This window comes from Eleginops maclovinus, chromosome 22 (assembly GCF_036324505.1).
Source record: "Eleginops maclovinus isolate JMC-PN-2008 ecotype Puerto Natales chromosome 22, JC_Emac_rtc_rv5, whole genome shotgun sequence".
In the NCBI taxonomy this organism is placed as follows: domain Eukaryota; kingdom Metazoa; phylum Chordata; class Actinopteri; order Perciformes; family Eleginopidae; genus Eleginops; species Eleginops maclovinus.
This window is the reverse complement of record NC_086370.1, coordinates 899,292-922,525: the sequence shown is the minus strand read 5'-3', so window position 1 is coordinate 922,525 and position 23,234 is coordinate 899,292. Positions and strand designations below refer to the sequence as shown.

Here is a 23,234-nt window from a genome sequence, read left to right as displayed (position 1 = left end):
GTATTGACTGTGTGCGTAGTGTTCACACTGCAGCATCATACGTCATCACACAGTTTGCACATTGTTATTGGTACAGCCGTCATAATGGTCTTTGACTCATTTTAAATCGTTATGTTTTCTGCTTTGAGCAGATCTGAACCACACAGCTTATGTGCTGACTTATCAGAGGTCAATACTTTTCATTTTCGACCGAGTGGAAATGTTAGAGAACATTTCACCATTTCACTCCAAAGATTCAAAATCAAATAAGCTTTGAGTTCAGTCACTTTATTGATGATAAGATTTTAGACAAATTCTACGTTGACTCACTCAATCCTCACATCACAATTTCAGTTGACATTCTGTATAAATCCCTGGGTCTACACAACAATGAACAATTACTGTTTACCATTAGAGCAGAATATGGAGTAAGAGAAGCTGTCTTTGCTGCTCAGTTTCACACCTTATTCCGCTCAGCCCTGATACAGTCACAACTCAAAATACCAAAGGTTTAACATATCATATGTCGGTATTTTGTTACTGTTGTAATGATGTGTCCATGGTGAGGTCAGAGAAAACCCTCTGAAGTCTGTATCGATACATATACATATCATTTAGTAAGATATTAAAGTCAAATATTCACGTTTCACATGAAAACCTGATAACTTAACCACATGTTTCATTATCTCATTGTTTATGTTCTTTCATGATAAACAAACTGGAATCAATGAATTGAATTGCAGTTGAAACGTAGATTCTCAAACTGATTTGGGCCCCGCAGCATGAAGAGCTGACCAGGATCTGTGTCTGTGTTCACGTGTACCACAAACATTGATTGACTTTTTCTATACCACTTAAATGATGTATTTGTCATCACAGGTGTTACTGATACGGTCCTTAGCCATTTATGAGCGGGTATTTGACATTACCAACAGTTTCACAGCTCTGACAGTGTTTAGTTCTAGTCTGGATTATATGAACCTCTTGCAGAGAGAAAGCAAGAACAGACCAACCAAAAATGTAACCACATTTCTTCCTACATGTTAAACCATACGAGTTTTAGAAGTTGGTTTCATTAACTAAACCACCTGACCAAGCATTTAGGACAAAGGAACCTAAGGACAACTCACCCTTCAGTATCTTCATCAGGAATAATCCTACGGTGTGTTTCTCTGATTATTGGAAAGTTTTGAAATAATTTGAGTATTCACTGTCGCTGTAAAACAAATACTCCCTGGTGCATGGTAAAAAAAACACCACCTTTTACATATGAGAAATGAAAGTCATTTAATGAACATCACAATCCAAAAATCAACACAAAGTGGGAGTGGAATTGTCACAATCTTCAATAACAGACGCTTTCATTTAGTACGACGCCGTGAGGGTGAAGTCAGTAGTTAATCGTAGTTCAGACGATTGTTCCGTCTGTGGCATTGTACAGATATGGATATTGTGTAATGTTGTCACAGCAAAGTCCTGCTCAGGGCAAAAGAGGGGGGGGCTTAAGGTTTTATTCCTGAGGTTGAAACTGTGCCGACAATGTGCCACTAAAGTCACTGAGGGCCTGCTCCTCGGCTTTCATAGGGGGGTGACTGAAAGAGGGTAAGGGTGGTTTATTATGAGGACACAGTCACTGATGACACTGGCAGGGGCGCAGGGGTCATGAATCCAATAGTTGAAATATAACAGATAGAATAAATGAAATTAAGTCAACACAAAAAGTAAGGAAACGTGTGTTTGATTCTTTCTTTGATGTTACAATGCTTCTTGGCATTAAATCTTACAACGTTGGAAAGCCTGTTTATTTCCTGTTCAGATGGTGCCACATTTGTGAGGAACATGCATTTGTGGGAGGAGCAGCAGAGCTGAGAGAGTGTGTGGGTTGCACCTATGAAAAATGTGCCAAATCTCCTCTGCCAAACAGCAGCCAATCACCGGTCTCGTACGGCTGCCAGTAGGAGACTGCCCTCCACCGTCAAGCCCGTTTGTGCAACAGCTGCACTGGAACGTCAACATGTGGAGGAACATTAGTCAGCGATGAGTTCAGGTTCTGGATCATAGGGTCAGGGTGTGGAGGAGACACGGAGAACGCTCTGCTGATGCCTGCTCCGATAGAGAAACATGTTGTGGTGGGGGCAGTGTGAAGGTGTGGGGCGGCATCTCCCTCACTGGAAAAACCAGGCTTCTCATCATTGGAGGCAATCAGAGAGATAATTGAGATGAAATGCTGCAACCAGTGGCAATCCCATATCTCAACAGTCTGGGACCAAACTCCATCCTCCAAGATGACAACGCTTGCCCCCACAGAGCGAGGATTATCACAGACTTCTTCCAGAATTTGGGAGTGGAGAGGAGGGAATGGCCCTGCAATCCTCACCTCCCCCCCATTGAACACTTGTGGGATCAGCTGGGGCATGTTGTCCGTGCCAGAGTGACCAACACAACCACGCTTGGCTGACTTGGGACAAATACTGGTTGAAGAATGGGGTGGCGTCCCACAGCAGTGATCGGGCTGCAGACCAGCAGAGGAGGTTGTGGCTGTGTATGGTTCTTCCACACGTTACTCAGGCTGCTTGTTAAATGAATACATTGTTTAAAAAATAAATAGTTGCCAATATGTCTGGTTTCATCAGACTTCAATCATCCAATCCACCAAACAACACCAAAAGAGTCAACAGCAGAACAAGCTGTTTGGAAGAGGAGATTTGTCCCATTTTTCATGGGTGCAACCCACATACTCAGCTCTGCTGCTCCTCCCACAAATGCATGTTCCTCACAAACAGGGCCCCATTTGAAAGGGAAGAAAACAGGCAATGATCTACCAAGCATACACTCCCTTACGTTTTCTGTGAAGTTCATAACGCTGCTGTGAGTTCAACAATAGTCATATGATAACTGATCACATTTCATAAGCAGCAGATTATTCTTCCTGCGTTTAAGGTACAGTAGTTCCAGGCTGAGGCCCCCCCCATCAGTCCACAGCTGTGGTGCAGCAGGCCGGGGCCCGGATGGAGCCCATCATCCTGCTCCTCTTCCTCTGACTGCTGCCCCCCTCCTGCTGAGGGCCACTGGTGTTCTGGTGGCTCAGCTTGGCTGCATGGCTGGCTGTCTCCTTGATCTGCAGCTCCAGGTGCTTCTGGATAGCCAGGCCCAGCTCCTCGGGGTCCACTGAGGCCCCGTACACCTCCCAGGTCATTCCTTCAGCATCCCACATCACCTCCTTCACCGGGGACTTGGCATCACCACCCTCCTTCCTGCCTCCAACACTGTCAGTGTGAGTCTGTCTCCTGCTCTCCTCCACCAGACAAATCTCTGGGAAGACATGGGGGGTCGCAGTCTGCGCCGTCTGCACCCCCACATCCCTCAGCTGTTTGTGGGTGGTCATGGTCCCCATGTCCCGGGTTATGGTTCTGACATGGCTGCAGCATTCCTCTCCACCAAAGTGCCTGTGAGTTGGGGGTGCAGCGGGGGGCAGCAGGCTGTAGGAGCAGCCAAGGCTGCGGCAGTGCAGCAGGTGCTTGCCGTCCAGACCCGTCTCACTGACGGAGGAGACGAGACGGGGAAGTGTGAGGTGGTTGTTCACTGAGGGGGGGTGCCCTGCACGCTGGATGTCATGGTTTGGCTCTCCGCCTGCCAACCGATGCAGCAGCTGGGGGTGTGTGGGTATGGGCTGGGGATGGCAGTATGCTGCAAACGTGTCCTCAAAGGTCACATGGTGCCTGTAGGAGCCGCAGCACAGAGGCGGCTCACTTTTAGGGGGGAGTTTTTCTTCAACACCTACCATCCTGGCTGTGGCCTGGGGGTCGGAGACACAGACACACCTGGTGTGAGGCAGTGTGTCTCCGCTGCTGGACCCCCGGCAGGTGGTGGTGAGGATGCTGCACTGCAGCTGCATGGGCTGCTTGTAGGCGAGCATGGATGGGCTGTCCTGACCCCCCCCTCCCCCATGGTGAGAGAGTCCACAAGTGTCTGTGAGCGGAGGCAGGGGGGCCTCAGGTCTGTACGTAGTGTCTGAGGGGATCCTGTGCACAGGAAGGGAGGTGGGCTCTATGCCCTGCACCGTCCCTCCAGCTTGAAGGGGGGGCATTACTGCTGTCACCATGGCCTTGTCAGGATGTGGGGGGGTGTTTGTCTCTGCCAGACTATGGGGGGGGGGTTGAAGTTTTAAAGGGCACAAAGTGTTCACATTGGCTTTTTTCCTGTCCCCTCACCCTCAGATCGAAGTTGTCACTTCCTGAATGTTCCTGCTGGAGCCCCTGTGGGGGGGGGCAAGTGGTTCCTTCAGCCAGTCTGCAGGCTGCTGCCGGCTGTGCCCGGGTCCTGGAGGGGTCACAGAGAGGCTGACCAGAGAGGGTGACAGCATCCCGTCCAGGCTTCAGCTCTGACATAGGGCGCCCGGCCTCTGCCATGGAAAACCTGAAAGAAGAAATCCGCCATGAGTCACAGGGAGTCACCATGGCCCCACCCTTTTGCTTTTCGATGGTGTGCATAAGAATAACAATTGCTTTAAATATATATTTATATCATCTGAGTGGGAGAGGGTGTGCAGACTCTGCCCCCTGTAGGCGGCAGGAGGGAAGGCAGCCGCTGCTTACTGGTTATTATTCTGATAAATGCAATCACTCCCCCACCACAAAACATCACTATGTGCAAACTGCAAAGTCAGTCATTCAAATTCACATTAGGAATGATCAAACCAAAACACCTGAACTTTGCACAGAACCAGGCTAGCTGTTTCCCCTGCTCTGGGTCTTTGTGCTAAGCTAGGCTAACCACGCCTTGACTTCAGCTCTAACCCTAACAGGTATGTTTGATACTGTTCTGCTCAGCTATCATTCTAACTGAAACAGTTCCAGGCTGATTGGGCTGGCGGCTGTTACATCATGACAGCGTGTGTCTGGTCAGAGGCTCGCTGACAGTCTGAGGCTGTCTCCCAGGATAGAAGCTGTATTTTAAGAAACAGATTTAAAGATGTTGGGCAAACAGAATTGAACTTCAGTCAAATAAAGCAACAGATGCTATTTGAAATGCTTGTTTTAGGAGATTTAGCTTTAAAACCTGATATAACATTTTATGATTTTGATTTACAAATTCTGGCCGACATAGAGAATGGATTCTCAAGTTAGAGACTCCTGGGTGCTGAAAGGAGGTCAGGAGGTGGGCTGAACCACAACCAGACTCCACACCATCGTCATGACCTCACAGTCATGGAAACAAAGCTCACACATGATTCCCAAGCGGAAAAGATTCCAACATTTCCTCCAGCAGCTTACCTACACACAAGTCGTCCCTGCTGAGCTCTTCTCTCCTCTCGGTGTGTTGGCTGATGGGTGCAGGTCCTCCTCCCCCCTGCTCACATCCACAGGTGACCTCTACCTCCTCTCTATCTGTGACTACACTCCATTCACTGAGCTGCATGTGATCCTCTCTGCTCCTCCTCCTTTGTGTCAGCGCCCCCGGCAGAGAACAAGATGGAGATAATCCGTCCCTTCATCTGATTACAAACGTGAGGATGCAATCTTGAAATCCCTGCTCTGCGAGAGAGGAGCTGTGAGGGGCTGGTTTATCCAGCTGTGGTGGGAGACGGATGGAGGGGGTGGGGGAATGATAATGAGAGGAGATATTCAGCGTCATTCTCCTCCACCTGGGCAGGGGGGGGGGGGCTGGCTGGCTGATGCATGAATGAATGTGTATGATGGAGAGTAAATAAAGCCAACAGCACGTCTCCATGCTCCTTCTCTTTATCTTCACACACACACACACACTCAGTTACACACAGTAGCTTCAGTCACACTCTCTGACGCCACCCCCACAAAACCGACTCTCCATCACTATCGCTGTTGCTATGGAAACAGCAATACTCAATGGGCCTGTGTGTTTTGTTTTTTTCATCCCGCAGTGAGACAAGTGTGTGTGTGTGTGTGTGTGTGTGTGTGTGTGTGTGTGTGAGAGACACCAGAGAGCAGGAAGGTGTTAACACAGCCTGCAGAACAGCTAGACGCAGCAAAGGGTTGTGATGGGCACCATGGTTACCGCCTGCTCTTCATGGGAGCAGGAAGGTCTCAGTTTGCTCCTGTGGGAGGAGTCCTTGGTGGAGCTGAGATGAGATCAACAACCATTCAGACTGCCTTGGTTGAGTGTGATTGGATGTGACACCTGTCAATCATCCCAACATAGCCCTACCCCAAACATGGCGCTGTCAGACTGAGTCCCATTCCTCACCTAGAGAGGAGCGAGGCACAGTGGTCAGCTGGTTCCTTCACTTTACGCTTACTGTCTGGGGGGAGTGATGAATTACATGTTACGGAAATACATAATCAGGATACAAAAAGCAGATAGCTGTATTCATTTACACTTAATCAGATTACTGGTACATACAGGATTACAATGGTGCATAACATTTGAAAAGAAAGATATATACACATTGTGTCTTGAATTTTGGTTTTCATTCTATGGTTTTACAGGCTGCTTTATGCAGTAGATGGACACCTGATTTACTAAACAAAAAACGGTGTTTACTTTTAATTCAAGTGTTAATAGAATGTGTAAACTACAGTACTCTGTGGGTCCTTGCCTTAATTTAAGAGGACACATTGCTCTGTTGTATTCCATAATACACTGGATATTTCTTTACTGTTGTATTGATTTAGTTTGCATTTGATATTTATGTAATCCAAAGTAATGGAAAGTAATCAGGTTACATTCCTTTTATATCATGTTACTGATTGTTTTATTTTAAGTAACCGGTAATAACTGCTTATTGATACAAACAGTAACTGCTGACCAGTCAGAGGTTATAAAGTAAGGTGCCTCTGATGTGTTACTGTAGTTATGTAGATATAAGTATTAGAGAGAAACATCTTCTTGGGCTGCTCCACACACACACTGTGCAGCTCCACACACACACTGTGCAGCTCCACACACATTGTGCAGCTCCACACACACACTGTGCAGCTCCACACACTGTGCAGCTCCACACACACACTGTGCAGCTCCACACACTGTGCAGCTCCATACACTGTGCAGCTCCACACACACTGTGCAGCTCCACACACACACTGTGCAGCTCCACACACACACTGTGCAGCTCCACACACTGTGCAGCTCCACACACACACTGTGCAGCTCCACACACTGTGCAGCTCCACACACTGTGCAGCTCCATACACTGTGCAGCTCCACACACACTGTGCAGCTCCACACACACTGTGCAGCTCCACACACACTGTGCAGCTCCACACACACTGTGCAGCTCCACACACACACTGTGCAGCTCCACACACTGAACCGCTCTGCCTCCTACACACATTTGCAATCACCCAGTGAGCGGGGAAAGTGGGTGGTGTGACTCTGTAGCAACCTCCACATGTAGATGAACTCATGTCTAAAACACATTTCATGTAAAACTAAATGTTAACCAGGGAGGAAGCGGGGGGCGGGGGGGGGGGGCAGGGGGGGGTGGACAACCTGAAAACTCTTCCCTTATATAAAGTCTCAAGTGTCCATGTCCTCCATTCATCATTTATGAAGAATAAAGTTTGCAACCCTCATGAGTTATCATTGAAAACACAGAGAGAGAGAATTTCACATCCACAAAATATAAAGAGACAGAAATACAACAGATGCACCCCCCACACGGAGAGAGGTCGGCCTGTCCCTCACACAGAGCTCATTAGGAAGCCCTCACTTTATCATTATAATGAATTTACTTTCTCTCTATCCTTTATTCAAAGTCAATAACAACCAAAGAAAATGATGAGGATGGAATTAAATGGAAAGACAAAGGCTGCTGTTTTAAGTGAGGGACATTGGGCAGAGCGGGGCTCCAGCTGAGGTGAGAGTAAACTGGAAGAAGGTCAATGAAGAGCTGCGTCTCACTCAGACTTCAGCAGATTGCTCTAAATGTTCATGTATGGGCCTTGTATATTAACGTTTCGTGTCACTGTGAATGATCTCACATTATCCATGACTCCAGTGGAGATTAGAGTGGTGTGTGTGTGTGTGTGTGTGTGTGTGTGTGTGTGTGGTGTGTGTGTGTGTGTGTGTGTGTGTGTGTGGCTAACAGCTGTGTAGAGATTAAAGCTGAGATTCCCTTGGAGCAGCTGTGGGTTTGTGTTTCTGTAGCATCTTATTTTCTTTTAATCAACGTGTTCAAAGTATTAAAGTGTATTTCGGAGTGTTTGCAGTGCATGTGTGGCTGCTTCAGTGATAATCTTCAAAGCGTTTCTTTCCTTGAGTGCTGTGTGTATGGTACACTTGCAGTAACCCGAGTTGCTTTGGGGCGTCCTCAGCCATTAGAGCCTTTCTTGAGGAAGACCTACGGAACGCGTGTCCTCTTCCTGCTGTTGCACCCGACCTGTTGGATCATGGTGTAACATGAGTGAGGTCACACACAAGGACATCATGTCCAACCTCTCTGTGTTTATTAGAGATGATACAGTGTTGGCCTTTCTGACAATTATACAAAACAAACAGAAAACTAACAGCAGCTCCTGGTCGTCTCCACACACTGACACCCTGCCTTACGGTCCGGTGGAGACAAGAGTGTGAGTGTTTGTGGGGGGGGGGTGAGTATGTGTTTAGCAGTCCTTAGGTTTTCAGAAGATCATTGACTAGTGAAGGTTCTCCTGCTGTTCTCTCAGCCCGCCCCCTGTGGAGCACACACCGTCAGCAGCAGCCACTTCACCGCACTCACTGCAGTAACAGTAACACCAGTAACACTGTCCCCACTGTGTCTCCACTGTGTCTCCACTGTGTCCCCACTGTCCACGTCGGTTAAGTTCATGTTAGTCTTGTGTCTGTGGAAATTGGTTATCTCAGCCTAAGCTGGAGAAGTTTCTATGGCAGTATGAACATGTTTTGAGACTGCTTTAATTCTAAGAACTCCTTCAGTTTTTAATGACAGGTCGCCATGCAGGGTGGGGTGAAGGGGGCTCAGAATGCACCCACCATTGTTCTGACTGCGTGTTTGAATATAATATAATGACCCTTTATACTACATTACCCATGAGCCCCAGCTGCTGTGGAGTAGGGGAAGCCTCCAGAAATTAAACTGCAAACTGTTTCCATGGACACAAGATCCCCAACATAAGCAGGCCAATCATTACTTAACGATATGAAATCACATTATAACAAGGTTCTGGAGGTTCTGCCCCAGAGGTTTGGAAGCTTTCTTCAGAATCACAGTTTAAATAAGTAGACAACGTGGAGGTACAGAACAACCTTTGCTCAGCAGTCTGCTGCGTGGTCCACATATATACTGGTCATCATATGCTAAGTAAGTTAAAAGCTAATATTTAATCAACCTTACATTAAAAACCTGGAGATTAGACGTGGAGACTCGAGCCGACGTGGAGAGCAGTCCACCATCGGTCAGAACCCTTAGCTCAGTGAGAGGACAGTGAGACAGCTGCTGGCTGACCGTGTGGGCGGAGCCTGCAGCACATCCATCACATGGTATTTACATCCACCTGTCATCATCATCACACAGCTTCACCCTTCACATGTGTGCGGAGGACAGGAACCTGCAGGTGGATGCGTGTGTCTGTAACGGGTCATACACAATAGCACTCACATTAAGGCTGACCTGCCCTTTATAGTTCTGTGGATCCACAACAGACCAGCGTTCAGTGTCAGCCTGTCCCCCACACACACTCACACTTACACTCACAATCTCACACACACACACACACTCTCTCACACACACACACACTGGGGGACCAGAGCCACTAATGCTGTCCTCTGGGATCCTCTGCAGCAGGGACAACACCTCCTCTCTGGGTGATTCCCAGATCAGGCAATCCAGTTTCATCCAGAGCCGAGTGTTGGCTCACCCAGACACCAGTCCCAGCCTTCCTGTCGCATGTCTGTATGTGTGTTTTTGTGTGCGAGAGCTCGTGGCCTCAGCTCCAGCTCGTGCTCTGGAGTTCTTGGCGGAGCCAGGACGGCAGCGGGTGGCCCAACCGATTCAGCAAACGCAGCAGCTCCATGTTGTGCTCACGGTAGTACTCAGTCAGGAAGGCACGGGACTGTGTGCGCACACACACACACACACGCGCATGCACACACACACACACACACACACACACACACACACACACACACACACACACAAAGAGATTGGTACACAGTAGTTCAAAGTGTAATGATATGCTGCTGGGGGGGGGTTCTCCAGTGCTTCAAGGACTGCTGAGGTTTTAAGGGTTCTATGTTTTTCTAAATGTGAAAGAACTCAGTCCTATCGTTTGGTTCCTACTGAAGGTTTAACCTCACTGCTCGTTCCCTGAAACAGTTTTTAACAAACGTAATGGTGTATTTGTAGTGGACTACTTTAAGCAGCCGAGTAACACGGTTGGTGCTATACTGCAGTCTTCCCTACAGGCCAAGGTGCCACAACAATGTAGTAACGCTAACTAGGTAGGTACAATTGTATTATGAATAAAAACAAGAGCCGAGTTCTAGTGAACCAAAAGCCTTCTTTAAAGGCTTCTGTCGGCTCATGGAGTGAAGCACAGTGAGATGAAGCCATACCTCAGGACTCATCTCTGGGTACTTCCTGCCTTTACTCTTCCCCAGACATTTGGCTCGACCTCCCTCCACACGCTGACACCAAAAACCTTTGCTGTCATCGTACCTGCACACAGTAACAGTTTATTTCACTCGGATGTATGGAAACATAGCTGGTTTGAACTCTCTTTGGTTTTTAAATGTTGAACTTCCAATGTGCATATGTGTGTGTGTGTGTGTGTAAGTGTGTGTGACGAACATTAGAGCCTGGGTGTAGTTGAAGATGGGAGTGACCCCGAGGAATCTCTGGATTTCCTCCATCACCAGCGCTGGGTTGGAGCGCAGCAGAGCTCCGTCCACAATGTGCAGCTACACCACAGAGCACAGTCACATGATCAGTCACACACTGGGGCACATCAGCTGTTAACAGTCCCCCGATGCCCCTCCCACAGGAACTAAGTTACCACTGAGATCATAATCCACGCTGTCATCCATTTGTGTTTAAGTAACTTGAATCAGAATTCCTGTGTGTCCCGCAGCGGGGACATTCACCATGTTACAGCAGCAAGAGCACAGTGCAGATGAACTGAGAAGAGTTGACAGGGTATATAACAAGTAGGCACACGTTATTAAAGCTAAAAACACAATAAGTGAAGAAAGAAGAAACAACAGATAAGTACACCATGGTAAAAACACAAGTCAGATTACTGTGAATGCTCTGTCCAAGTCCTATTATATATTGAGTGATAACCCTCAGACTGGACAGCAGGGGGCAGCAGAGCATGCTGCAGCACTGTGCTACCTGCGCTCTGATCACAGACGTCTTCACTGTTTAAGTCGATTTGATCAAGAGTCTAAATATTTCTGCTCCTAAAAACTGTGCTCCGGTATCACAATGAGTGCTTCATATACAGATACTCATCATATGCTGCTGATCGAACAGGGGTTGCATCTGATTATACATAATAATAATACTTAATAGTTACATTTCTACATTTTAACAGGGTAACTAGTTATCCGTTACAGGTTAAATGTAGTTGCTGTTGTATTTAGTTCTCTATGTTCCTGGTTTATCTGCATTGTAAAGTATTTCATTCGATGAGCTGTATTGAGAAAATATTTGTCATACCGTCTTGAGGAGCTTTTCGCCCAGCAGAATAAGTTTGTTGTTAGCATTTAAATCTTCACGTTTGATCAGCTGTATCTGTTGTTCCTTTATTGTCAGTTGGCTAGTGCTACCTGAGAGATGCTTAGATGTTTCTGGTTCAACCTCTACTACTACTTCTTCTATGGTTACTGAAGGATCACACCATGCAAGCCTATAACTCCAACTCCTGACCCTAGAGGAGCGAAACTCTGAAGGTACTTTTGAGACTTTTCTAAAGTTGCATTAAGCCTCACTTGACAATTGAATGAACCATACTGGTTTATATATATATATATATATATTTATATATATATATATATATATAAATATATATAAATATATATATATTTATATATATATATATATATATATAAATATATATAAATATATGTGTGTGTGTGTGTGTGTGTGTGTGTGTGTGTGTGTGTGTGTGTGTGTGTGTGAGTTACCTGTGTGGGCTGGTAGTGCTGCAGCCAGCGCTCCAGGTGAGGAGCGTAGGCTCCGGGGTTAAGGCAGCGTCTCTGAAGGGCCAGCAGGTCTCTGGGGGACGAGGGGCCGCCTTTCACTACTGCATGGAAAGTGTTGTTGAGGGCTGCAGGGTCCTGGTGGGCCCTCTGGTGCTGTGCTCATTAACACACACACACACACACACACACACACACACACACACACACACACACACACACACACACACACACACACACACACACACACACACACACACACACACACACACACACACACACACACACACACACACTTAGAGATTTGAACTGTTTTGAGATCCCAGCCCAGTTGGGAACCTGTCCTCAGTGGGGATCCTGCACAGTGGGGACCCTGCACTGGTGGGACCCTGCACAGTGAGGACCGTGCAGAGTGGGGACCGTGCACAGTGAGGACCCTTCACAGTGGGGACCCTGCACAGTGAGGAGCCTGCAAATTGAGGACCCTTCACAGTGGGGACTCTGCACAGTGGGGACCCTGCTGAGTGTGTGCTGGGCTCACCTGGTACCAGGAGTAAGCTCTGTCTGATGGGTTGATGAGCACAGCCAGGACCTTGGCTCTGGGCAGCAGGGCAGCAGCTCTCTTAGGAGCCGCCTCTGTGTCAAAGTAGTTGGCACTCTTTTCAAACATGAAATCTGTGCTGACGTTGGAAGGGAATGGGAAGAAGTCCATGTACCTGGGGATCAAAGGTGAAACAATTACCAGTTAGCTTGTGTCTAAATGAGTACTTATGTCCCCAGGCTTTTGTTCCCGTTACCTTTCCTTGTTCCTTTGAATCACAAAAAGACCAGATGTCACACTGAATACTCATCTCAAAATACTGAACAAATATCTTCTTGTTGGAAGTTGTACTGATCTGGAATTTCGTATAACGTACGTAAGCCCATTTTTAAAGTGTAGGCACTCACGAATATCACTTCACTGCGAGTATGGGGCGGGCGAGTGACCACACATTGACGTTGACATAGATTCAGTGAAGGTCAGGTAAGTACAACATTAATGGGAATGAAGGAATCAAATAAACGTGTACCCTCAGATGTACACAAATGCACCATACAGCATTCAGAGTTACATTTAGACTGTAGCACTATTAGGAGCATTGGGCAGACCCTGTACAGCGCCCGGGGAGAAGTGTCGGCGTCCAGGGTCTTACTCAAGGGCACCGATTATAGATTTTAGTCTTTAAGGACCTTCAAAATCAGATAAGCCAAACTGAACCTTAGACAATAAGACATTTAAGTTTGAATGAAAATTCTAGTCATACTTTGTTCAATCTGTCCCCAGGTTTACAGTGTTTGGGTTCTCCTGTCTTTACCAGTCTATCCCGTTGTCATAGTTTGCTCCACTGAAGAACTGGATCTCCTCAAAGGTGTTGGGGCTGGGGAAGGAGCTGGTGACTGCTGGGTGGAGGCTCAGGAATGAATGAAGTGCTGTAGTGCCTGAGGAAAGAAGACATTTAGAATATCAAGGAAATCGATACTGTATACTGACAAAGACAAAGATGAAAAGCAGACAGTGTGTGTACCTGTTTTCTGTGGTCCAATGATGAGAAACTTGGGCAGTCGGTCGCATGTCTTTTCTTTAGACCAGATATCCTTGTGTCTCTTATCATGACAAGGGTTCTGAAAAAGATTCATGGAAATGCTTTCATTTCAACGTACCTGCTACATTTAGTTTTCAAACACATGTCTGAAAAGAGCTTGAAAAAACAATATCAGAATTCTGACCTGCCAGAGCGGGTCTCTCTCCTCGGGGAAGATCTGGAAGTATTTCTCTGCGAGGTGGACGGGTGGAAGGGTCTGCAGCCGGAGGTTGGTCCAACACTGGACAAACTTCACCAGAGACTCGAAAGTGTAGAGACCCAGCCGGTCGTTGCCGTAGTTGGACAGGTGGGTCATGAAGATGCTGATCTGGATTGGGCGGGCAAAGAGAGATGGACACAGAGCAGTGATTTCACACAGTGAGAAATAATCCGTTTCAAAGACACATGTAGCAGAAAAATGATCCTTATTTAAAATCACATTCAAAGTATAGGGATAACGCTTATCCTGCAGAATATCAAGTAACAATGTTCTTTTAAAACACTTGAAACAGGATAGGATCCCACAAAAACAGTGTGTGAGATTTGGTTAAATGGGTACTTACTAGTCAGATTGCCAGTCAAAACGCATATTTATTTAAACTGACTTTGACATTTTTGTGTTCCTAATTTAATGACTACATTTAGCAATCATAAAAGAATTCTGGAGAGATGTTATTACTTTCTCTATTTGTTACTTTTGAGTAATCCCTTGCTTTCAGAGCAACATCTGTGCGATGAAGAGTCTGAGGAATGAGGAATGAGCTTAACACACACACACACAACTTCACTTACAACTCACACACAGAGACACACACACTAACAGAGGTAATGGAGACACATGCTCAGTATGTGACTGATATAAATGAGACAATCTGTATTGGTCCTAAAGTCTCCTCCCAAAACTGCTCTTTGCCCTCAAGTCTCAACTCAGTAAATAGCTGTGATAGAAAAAGGAAGAGTGACAGAGCAGAGGATGTGTGTGTGAAGTGCACCGCTCTGGTTTGCATACAGGGTTGAGAAGGACGGTGAGGAAGAGCTCTCCTCCTCTGATGCTCTTGTCCAGCTCCTTGGAGCCTCCTGGGTATTCGTTGTAGAAGATGGTATGGGTGAACAGCCCACAGGTCTGCCTGGGCAGCACCTACACACACACACACACACACACACACACACACACACACACACACACACACACACACACACACACACACACACACACACACACACACACACACACACACACACACACACACACACACACACACACACACACACACACACACACACACACACACACACACACACACACACACACACACACACACACACACACGTTAGTGCTAATGTGGTTTGACTGGTGAAATTGTGGCTTTGTAATTAAACACACTTCTAATGGACTTCTGGATCAATAGGAACGGCCTGACCCATGTTAACACGTGGATTGTTTGCTCTTGATTCTGCTCTCAAATGTCCCATTGCACTGGAATAAATAAGAGTGGCACTGCACAGTGTTTATGTATGATACTGTGAGAGGTGCAAAGGTAAAACTTATTTTGCATGCATGACAGATCATGCTATATTTAGCTATGATTCTTCTGAAATGACAGAAAGACTGAATCCAAATCCTATCTGAAAAGATTCAACTAGAAACTCATCATCACATCTTTATTTCCTTAATGCGGGACAGTTAAGTTCCTTTTAAAGCGGAGTTAGTGAAAGGTTTGCTGCTGTACTACACTGCCTGGCCAAAGGTCACACACTCTAACTGCGCAAAGTCTTCTCCAGCACATCCCAAAGATTCTCAAACGGGTTCAGGTCTGGACTCTGTGGGGGCCAATCTATGTGTGAAAATGATGTCATGCTCCCTGAACCACTCTTTCACCGTCTGAGCCCGATGGAACCTGGCATTGTCATCTTGGAACATGCCTGAGCCATCAGGGAAGAAAAAATCCATTGATGGAATAACCTGGTCCTTCAGTATATTCAGGGAGTCAGCTGACCTCATTCTTTGGGCACGTTGCTGAACCTAGACCAGAACAACTGCAGCAACCCCAGATCATAGCACTGCCCCCACGGGCTTGTACAGTTGCCACTAGGCATGATGGGGGCCTCTCTTCTTACCCTGATGTGCCCATCACTCTGGAACAGGGTAAATCTGGACTCATCACATCACATGACCTTCTTCCATTGCTCCAGAGTCCAATCTTTACGCTCCCTAGCAAATTGATGCCGTTGTTTTTCCAATTAGCCTCACTGACAAGTGGTTTTCTTACAGCTACACAGCTGTTTAGTCCCAATCCCTTGAGTTCCCTTCGCATTGTGTGTGTGGAAATGCTCTCACTTTCACTGTTAAACACAGCCATGAGTTCTACTGCTGTTCTTCTATGATTTGATTTCACCAAACGTTTAAGTGATCGCCGATCACGATCATTCAAGATTTTTTTCCGACCACATCCCTTCCTGGAAGATGATGTTCCCACTGTCCTTCCACTTTTTGATAATGTGTCGGACAGTTCTTGACCCCATTTTAGGAGTTTCAGCAATCTCCTTAGAGGTTTTCTCTGCTTGATGCCAATAACTTGACCCTTCTGAAACAGATAACGTCTTTTCCACGACCACAGGATATGTCTTTCCACATGACTGTTTAACAAATGAGAAGCGACTCACTGCATCAGTTAGGGTTAATAACTTGTTGCCAGCTGAAACATCATTATCCAATGGGAGGCTCTCTCCTGTTCGCCTCGTTAAATCCAGGTGGTGACCTTTTTTTTGGCGGGCAGTGTATGTGTACAAATGATACCATTTTTTAAAACATATCAAACCAGGCCTGTGTGTAACTCAGCACCAGAAACTTGTATTGAATTTTTTTGTGATATGTGAGACTGATGTCCTTTGACTGAGCCGTGTTACTGAAATAGGTCGAGTCCAAATTGCACATTAAGGTCGCGCAAAGTGACAGTGTTACTATTTAAACTGAACAATTTACTGCAAACGTTTTATTTAAACTTCTACATCTATCTTTATGGATAAACAAAAAGTATACCAGTGTGGAAAAATGTTGAGGAACCTTTTTGCAACGTGGACTGACCTGGATGCCGTTGTGGATGAAGCCGCGGCGGTACCGGGCTGGCCTCAGGTGAGGGTACTCCTCAGTGCTAGTCACCTTGATGCTCCACACAGACTTCCAGGCCTCATAGAGCTGGCTGTGAACTGGGTAAACCCCGGAGTGGTGCGGGGCCACTGCATAGCCCATATCTGTGGGGATGCCATGCTCCTAAAGAGAGGACAGGATGTGGGCACATGAGGAGGAGCATGGGACAAGAAGGTAAAGAGTACTGCTGCGTCACATACCCACATTCCTGTCAGAGCTAATTCGACACATGTCTAGAACAAGACTTCTTTACTCTTTAGAGTTGACACTACTCCTGTGGTCATGTAGCGGTTACACTAGCCATTCACTGTATCCCTGAGTGTTGTTGTGTGCCCACAGCAACATACTCCTTCCACTCTCCACACACTGTGCCCCGTGCTGCTCACCTGAGCAAAGACCTTGTTGAGCCTCATCTGCTCAGCCAGGACACTGACGTTGTGAAAGAGGTGCGGCTGCATGTGGCTCCACATGTGAGGGAACCACCAGAAGTCCATCCTGTGTTGCAGCAGCATGTCATCCCCCCGGTCCTCTTCATCGGTACCTACACACACACACACACACACACACACACACACAATAAACACCCTTTCTACTGGATGTCTGTCAGGATTGGATCGGTATATACTCAGTTATTAGTGCTGGCCTCATGTTAGTTTACATATCATTTTTCTAATGAGCTCCACACACTGAGGAATAGAAGGAACTTCTTAAAGCCATCAGGCAGCGAAGATTGAGTTAAAGAACGTCCTTTACGCATTCATCTATAACTCTATCTTAAATATGATGCTTAACTTGCAATATTGGATTCTATGGTTCATTTCAATTTCAGATTTTAAAGTGGTAATATTAGTCAACGACATATTTTCCCAATTTTACCATTTCCTCGGTGGCAGTGAATGTATGCTGGTGTCCGGCGCAGAGCAAAGCAGAGAGAGAGACAGCCTTTTCTAGGAAAAACACTGCTGCAATATTGCTTTATAAAACCTCACCCTGAAGAAGTTAGGAGGGTACGTTAGCTGGTTATGGTGGCTTAGCAAAGTGAGTTGCCTCAGCACAAGAGCAGACACCCAGAGCCGACCCTAAGCCCCTCACACTTCTTAAGCAAACAGAAAGCTGTGTGTATAAAATATGAACATGTTTCATACCTGTGTGATAGAACTTTCCAGAAAAGCCCAAATTGAAGGTGAAACTGGGGACCAGCGCTCTCAGCTTGTTTTGAGTGTTGAGCAGTGCCTGCGAAAGGATGAAAAATACACCTCACACTCATTTCAAAGATCTTAAATGACTATTTAAAATATTAACCATTGTGGCTAAAACCTCAGTAACCTTAAAAACCCTTCACCGTATGTAGTTACATTAGATTTCTGAGGCGCGGTACATTTAAATTACTCCCTGAAAGTTATCCGATACCCCCAATAGAATTCTGTGAGGGAATACATGATTGTTTCTTTGTTGTTTTGTCATTGTTCCAGGATGAAACTCTAAAGCGTAAGGTGAAAATGTCATTTTGTCAATTTTAACAATTGGGAAAACTATGAACAAAGTCAATAAGTGGTTGGGAAATGTCTGCCACAAATGGGAGGCGTTAGCAGTGAGAAGTCATTTGTCTCAAACATGCAAAACCATGTTTAAGACAAATGACTTCTTCTATTGTTAAAACTTACAATACTAGATTATTTTCACTCGTCACTTGTCTTCTTCAGAAACACAAAGCAAACGCAACACTGGGATCGTATGTTCCAGCTTTCTACATGGCACTCAGAGCATTCATGCAGCAGAGGACTGCAATCCAGCGTCTTTATCCAGCCGGTCCCGCCAGCGTGCATTTTAGTGCATGTGAGGTTAGGCTTGTGTGTGGGGACGTGGTGTTTAAAGATGTGTTTTCTGTTGTTGAACTGAACTGAAACTGACACGTTATGTGGAATATTACTTTGGAATAACCATTGACTGGACTAAGAACACCTGGAACAGCATTTTGTGGATTATATTATTCTGTTGAACTACATTACATACACCCTCTCGCTCTCATGGGACTCACTGATCATTGGAGCTATTGAATATATTATTTTGTCTACATTTAAAAGAACAGTGTATATTCATTTATCATTTACAGAAATATTGAAATGGTTAAGAGGGGCGTGTTCTGTATGGTTCCCAGTCAGTAACATGCACACTTTGAAGGGTTTGACTCGACCTTAACTTTAGAAAATGTCAGGCCTGACCCAGCAGCCTCGGTCAAAGCGCTACAAGCTAATGACTGCTGCTTAGCACTGCGTTTAGTGAGTCTTTGAGCCAAGTGAAGGCAATCCCTCAATCAATGAAATGCTTTGAATTCATGAATAGTAACCTTTAGAATTATATTTTAAGCACGTTACTCTTTAAATTGTCTTTTAGTGTTGGATGGAAGAACTTTCTTGGAATACAATGCCCTCGTTTAAAAACAACAGCATATTGTTTGTGTGAACATCTCAGAAAACCCAAGTGGATGTGTGTTTATCTGCGGTCCCTGGTGTGACTCTGGGTCACCCACCTCCACGTCTGACACCTTCATACGGGTTCCCTCCTTGCCAACGAATATATCATCCACATCCACCAGGATGTGGCGGTCCAAGGACAAACACAGTCTCTTCCCCGTCAGGTAGGCGATGGAGTCCACAAACACCAGTTTGTGAAGCCAGTAGTTGAGATTGTTTCCAAAGAGAACTCTTTGAATGCCATCGTGGAGCCCCAAGTCTTGGACCACTGTGGCGTGGAGGGCCCGCAGGGGGCCAGCTCCAAAATGAGACAGTGCTTCGGAGGACTTGGTGCTGGCCAGAAGCACTGGTTCGTAGGTAGAGTGGTTCGACTGGAAAATGGTCCAGTCGTCCCCCGGTAAAGGGCCTTGCTCCACCTGGTTGGGCTTGGTGATGAAGAGTAGAGGGGCGTTGGGGTTGATGCGGTAGTCCCTGAGACCCAGGTGTGAGTGAAGGAAGAGGGGGAAGCCTTTGAGCTGTGCACTGAGAAGAGAGTTTTCATTTGCTTTGAAAAAGCCAATGACTCCTACTCCATACTCGGCGCAGTACTTGTCCAGCAAGTCACGGTTCCACGCATCCAGATTGACATATTTCAGCACATTTTCATAGATGATCAGCGTGTAACGCCCACGGTTATGCTCCGTCAATGTGGGCATGTCTCCTTTACCAGGAGCGATCTCAGTCCGGTAGTGGAAGCGGCTCGACTCCAGTATTGCTACAATCTCCTGGCCCAGCTGGGAGTAGATGCTCTCAACAAACACCAGAACCACGGGGTCTGTCCTGGAAATGTCCACCGTTTTCACCTGTCGTAGTCGACCCTGGCGCTGAGGAAGAAATAGCGGGGCCCTCTGGATACCTGGCCCCCCTCCGGCGTCCCCAGTACTCACACCCGGTGAAATCCCCCCTCCTCCACCACAGTCACTAAAGGGTAAAGGGGGGGCCTCCTTGATTTTTGGGCTGTTGGAGACATAGTAAGCTAGGAAGGCCATGGACAGTAAGCAGAAGATGATGAGTGCCAGGATAAGGCGGTGAAGCTCCAGCTGGCGGACACCTCGCATTAGCTTCCAAACACCCAAGCCTGCACCTACCATGGTGTTGGAGGGGGGGGGAAGGACTGGTCAAGCAGCAGCGGTGTACAGGAAAGGAGAGCAGAGAGGTGGAGTAGGGGGGAGAGGAGGGGGGAGTGGAGGAGGAAGATTGAGCAGTAGAGACTAGCACTGATCTGTGCCGAGGAAGAGCCATTTACTCTAAGTCACCATGGCCAGCAGCATCCATTACCCGTGCTCCACTGGTAGCTCCGCACTGCAAAATACATGGATGGATTATTATCCGTTTGATGGAATGTCAATATTGGGGGGTTGAAGAGGGAGAAAAACACGTTGGTTCAATAAAAACTGATTCCAGTGCAGGGGACGTCTGTTTCATGCAGCAGTGCAGGAGTGTCTACACGTGGACGTGTGCATCTTTAGAGGCCTGTGTAGTCTCTAAGCACTGGAATGATTTGTTCTGATGGTCTGTGTTTCGGGGCTGAGCCCCCCCAGGCCACCTGCCCTGGACATCCCAGAAAAGGACACCTAGAGGATGAGTACAGAGAAGGGTGACAGGAACACAGAGGAGGGGAGTAAACAATCAGCGTTCAGCTCTCTGTTCTCTTTCATGAATCACCATTAATGGAAGGTTGGTAAGTCTCACCTAGAAAACACTGCGGGTCTGAAAACCTTCTAATCCAAATCTTGGAGGCCCCCTGCAAGAGAGAGAGAGAGAGAGAGAGAGAGAGAGAGAGAGAGAGAGAGAGAGAGAGTTGAATAAACCCACAAAGTGTCACACTGTTTAAGCAAAACAAAAACCTTACCTTTTAAAAACCCTTTTTAAAAGGTCTCCTATTACGCTGTATTTGAACTATATACTATAGGGCCAAATCTGTACATAACATGTCTCTGAAGTGTTTTGCTCAAAATACCAAATGCCCCATTGTAGCATGCCTCATCCCCCTCTATCTCAGCCCTGTTCCTGAAGTGCTGATTCTGTGACTGTAGCTTTAAATGAACTAGCTGCTGCTGGCCACGCCTTTTTGGAGCTGCTGCTGACCACGTCCCTTTGGAGCTGCTGCTGGCCACGCCCCTTTGGAGCTGCTGCTGACCACGCCCCTTTGGAGCTGCTGCTGGCCACGCCCCTTTGGAGCTGCTGCTGGCCACGTCCCTTTGGAGCTGCTGCTGGCGACGCCCCTTTGGAGCTGCTGCTGACCACGCCCCTTTGGAGCGCCATGATCTCTCTGAAGAGAGTTTTCTACCGGGAGAAACTCAGCTGAACGCTGCCGTGATTAAACGCCATATTATGTTCAAACCACATCCAGCATTATCTCTGAAACCCTTCTCAGAGTTTACCACCAGAACAGAGACATTATATGTATTATATACACAACAACTCTAAGTCCCTCCTGCAGACATCCTGCTGAACACACAGAGGAGCTGCGGAGGGGATTCAGCTCACGACTGTATATGGGGGACGATAGGTGGAGACGTGTCATGTGGGCGGGACGTTGCCAGGAGTTCAATGTAAAGCCAGCCCACATTTCGGTTATGACATCATAACCAAAGCAAATCTGGATCAGCTCGTTTGTACCCCCGTTTTTAGAGATGTGGGTAAGGAGGAAAAGAGAGAGGGTTGTATTTACTGACACTTTGTGAGTCTCCTTACACACAGGGGACACATTTTTATGTAGAAAACACAGCAAAAAGTGCATTTTGCATAATAGGGGACCTTTAAGTTTCTTTTGATACATTGAAAGTGACTATTTTCTACACAATTTCAACATATTATGACAACAATGTTATTTTACTTCGCCCAAAACCTATTTTCACTATGTAAAGCATGATTGCAACATATTCCATTGTAGTCGGCTGGATTTCTGTTTTATGTGAAATCCAAAACGTCAAATCAAATGGTGGATATGGAGGGATGTGAAAGCATTAATTACAAAGTCTTATGTAACCTTTTCCTACCTGAGTAAAAAACATAGCATGTGATTGTACACAGTGCATCCACCATGTCTTTCCTTTTCTGCAAGAGCAGGACAGTTTTCATTTCTAAATAATAAGAACAGTCGGTTTGATATAGACTAGACGGGATGTACCCAAAAAGTGAATGTAAGGAGCATTTATGGGTACAAGTTGGGAACCGGCCTACTTTACATATTTCAAGGGTGCTGAATCCAAAAAAACCGGTACCCGAGCGAAATTTTGAGTTTTTGACCTTCTAATTTGCATATCAAAATGGCCGCCAAACTCCCTATCTTGCTCAGTCGTTGGACCATTTTCCCCAAGTTTTTTTGTAAGTAGGCAATCAAAGATGATGAATTAAGTGTCTAGATCTATAGTCTGGGGTCAGAGCAAGGATATAGTGGAGGCTCAGTGCCTTTTTTATGTATATATATATGCAAAATACCAACTTTTAAGGTGAAATTAAGCATTATTTGTGTCATTTTTTAAGGCCGACATAAATATTCAGTCAATATCACTCTTAAATGTTCCCAGTGTATATATGATATGTGATGTATTCCATATTACATAATAACTAAGAAAAACACCATTGCAAGTTGTCTGAGAATTCATTTTTTTATGCAAACAAAGCATAATGCTCTTAATTCAAACATCGAAAAACCCAAGTGAATAGGGAAAAAAAAAACATGAAACTTCCCTTGAACAGTTCTACAGATCACATCTTGTTTCTGTATATTTTCTTTCATGTTTCTAGCTGAATTGCTTTGCTTTCATCTGTCTTCTGTAAGTTCCATAGGTCACTTGTTTTGGTAAATTGTTTTTATACCTTTCTAGTTTGCTTGTGTGCCATTTGTCT

At 46.1% G+C, this 23,234-nt stretch overlaps 2 protein-coding genes across 2 annotated transcripts in view; both read right to left on the bottom strand.

Annotated features, from left to right (window-relative positions):
• Positions 1–1,252: 1,252 nt before the first annotated feature.
• On the bottom strand, positions 1,253–9,491 carry si:dkey-191g9.7 (GRIN2-like protein). Its single transcript, XM_063874519.1, has 3 exons — positions 9,290–9,491; positions 5,253–8,335; positions 1,253–4,395 (listed from the first exon to the last, which is right to left on the bottom strand). The coding sequence occupies exon 3, from the start codon at positions 4,079–4,081 to the stop codon at positions 2,951–2,953; it is 1,131 nt and encodes a 376-aa protein (XP_063730589.1). The 5' UTR covers positions 4,082–4,395; positions 5,253–8,335; positions 9,290–9,491; the 3' UTR covers positions 1,253–2,950.
• Positions 8,386–23,234, bottom strand: part of ndst2a (N-deacetylase/N-sulfotransferase (heparan glucosaminyl) 2a) — a 27,466-nt gene continuing 12,617 nt past the window's right edge. Inside the window, exons 2-15 of the mRNA XM_063874498.1 lie at positions 21,072–21,123; positions 19,397–20,953; positions 18,012–18,099; positions 17,253–17,407; positions 16,804–16,989; positions 14,728–14,856; positions 13,864–14,046; positions 13,662–13,758; positions 13,452–13,575; positions 12,638–12,812; positions 12,082–12,252; positions 10,745–10,854; positions 10,510–10,612; positions 8,386–10,007 (exon numbers count right to left, since the gene is read on the bottom strand). Coding sequence (XP_063730568.1) covers positions 9,882–10,007; positions 10,510–10,612; positions 10,745–10,854; positions 12,082–12,252; positions 12,638–12,812; positions 13,452–13,575; positions 13,662–13,758; positions 13,864–14,046; positions 14,728–14,856; positions 16,804–16,989; positions 17,253–17,407; positions 18,012–18,099; positions 19,397–20,470 — 2,721 coding nt within the window. The 5' untranslated portion in view covers positions 20,471–20,953; positions 21,072–21,123 and the 3' untranslated portion in view covers positions 8,386–9,881. The remainder of the gene's footprint in view (positions 10,008–10,509; positions 10,613–10,744; positions 10,855–12,081; positions 12,253–12,637; positions 12,813–13,451; positions 13,576–13,661; positions 13,759–13,863; positions 14,047–14,727; positions 14,857–16,803; positions 16,990–17,252; positions 17,408–18,011; positions 18,100–19,396; positions 20,954–21,071; positions 21,124–23,234) is intronic.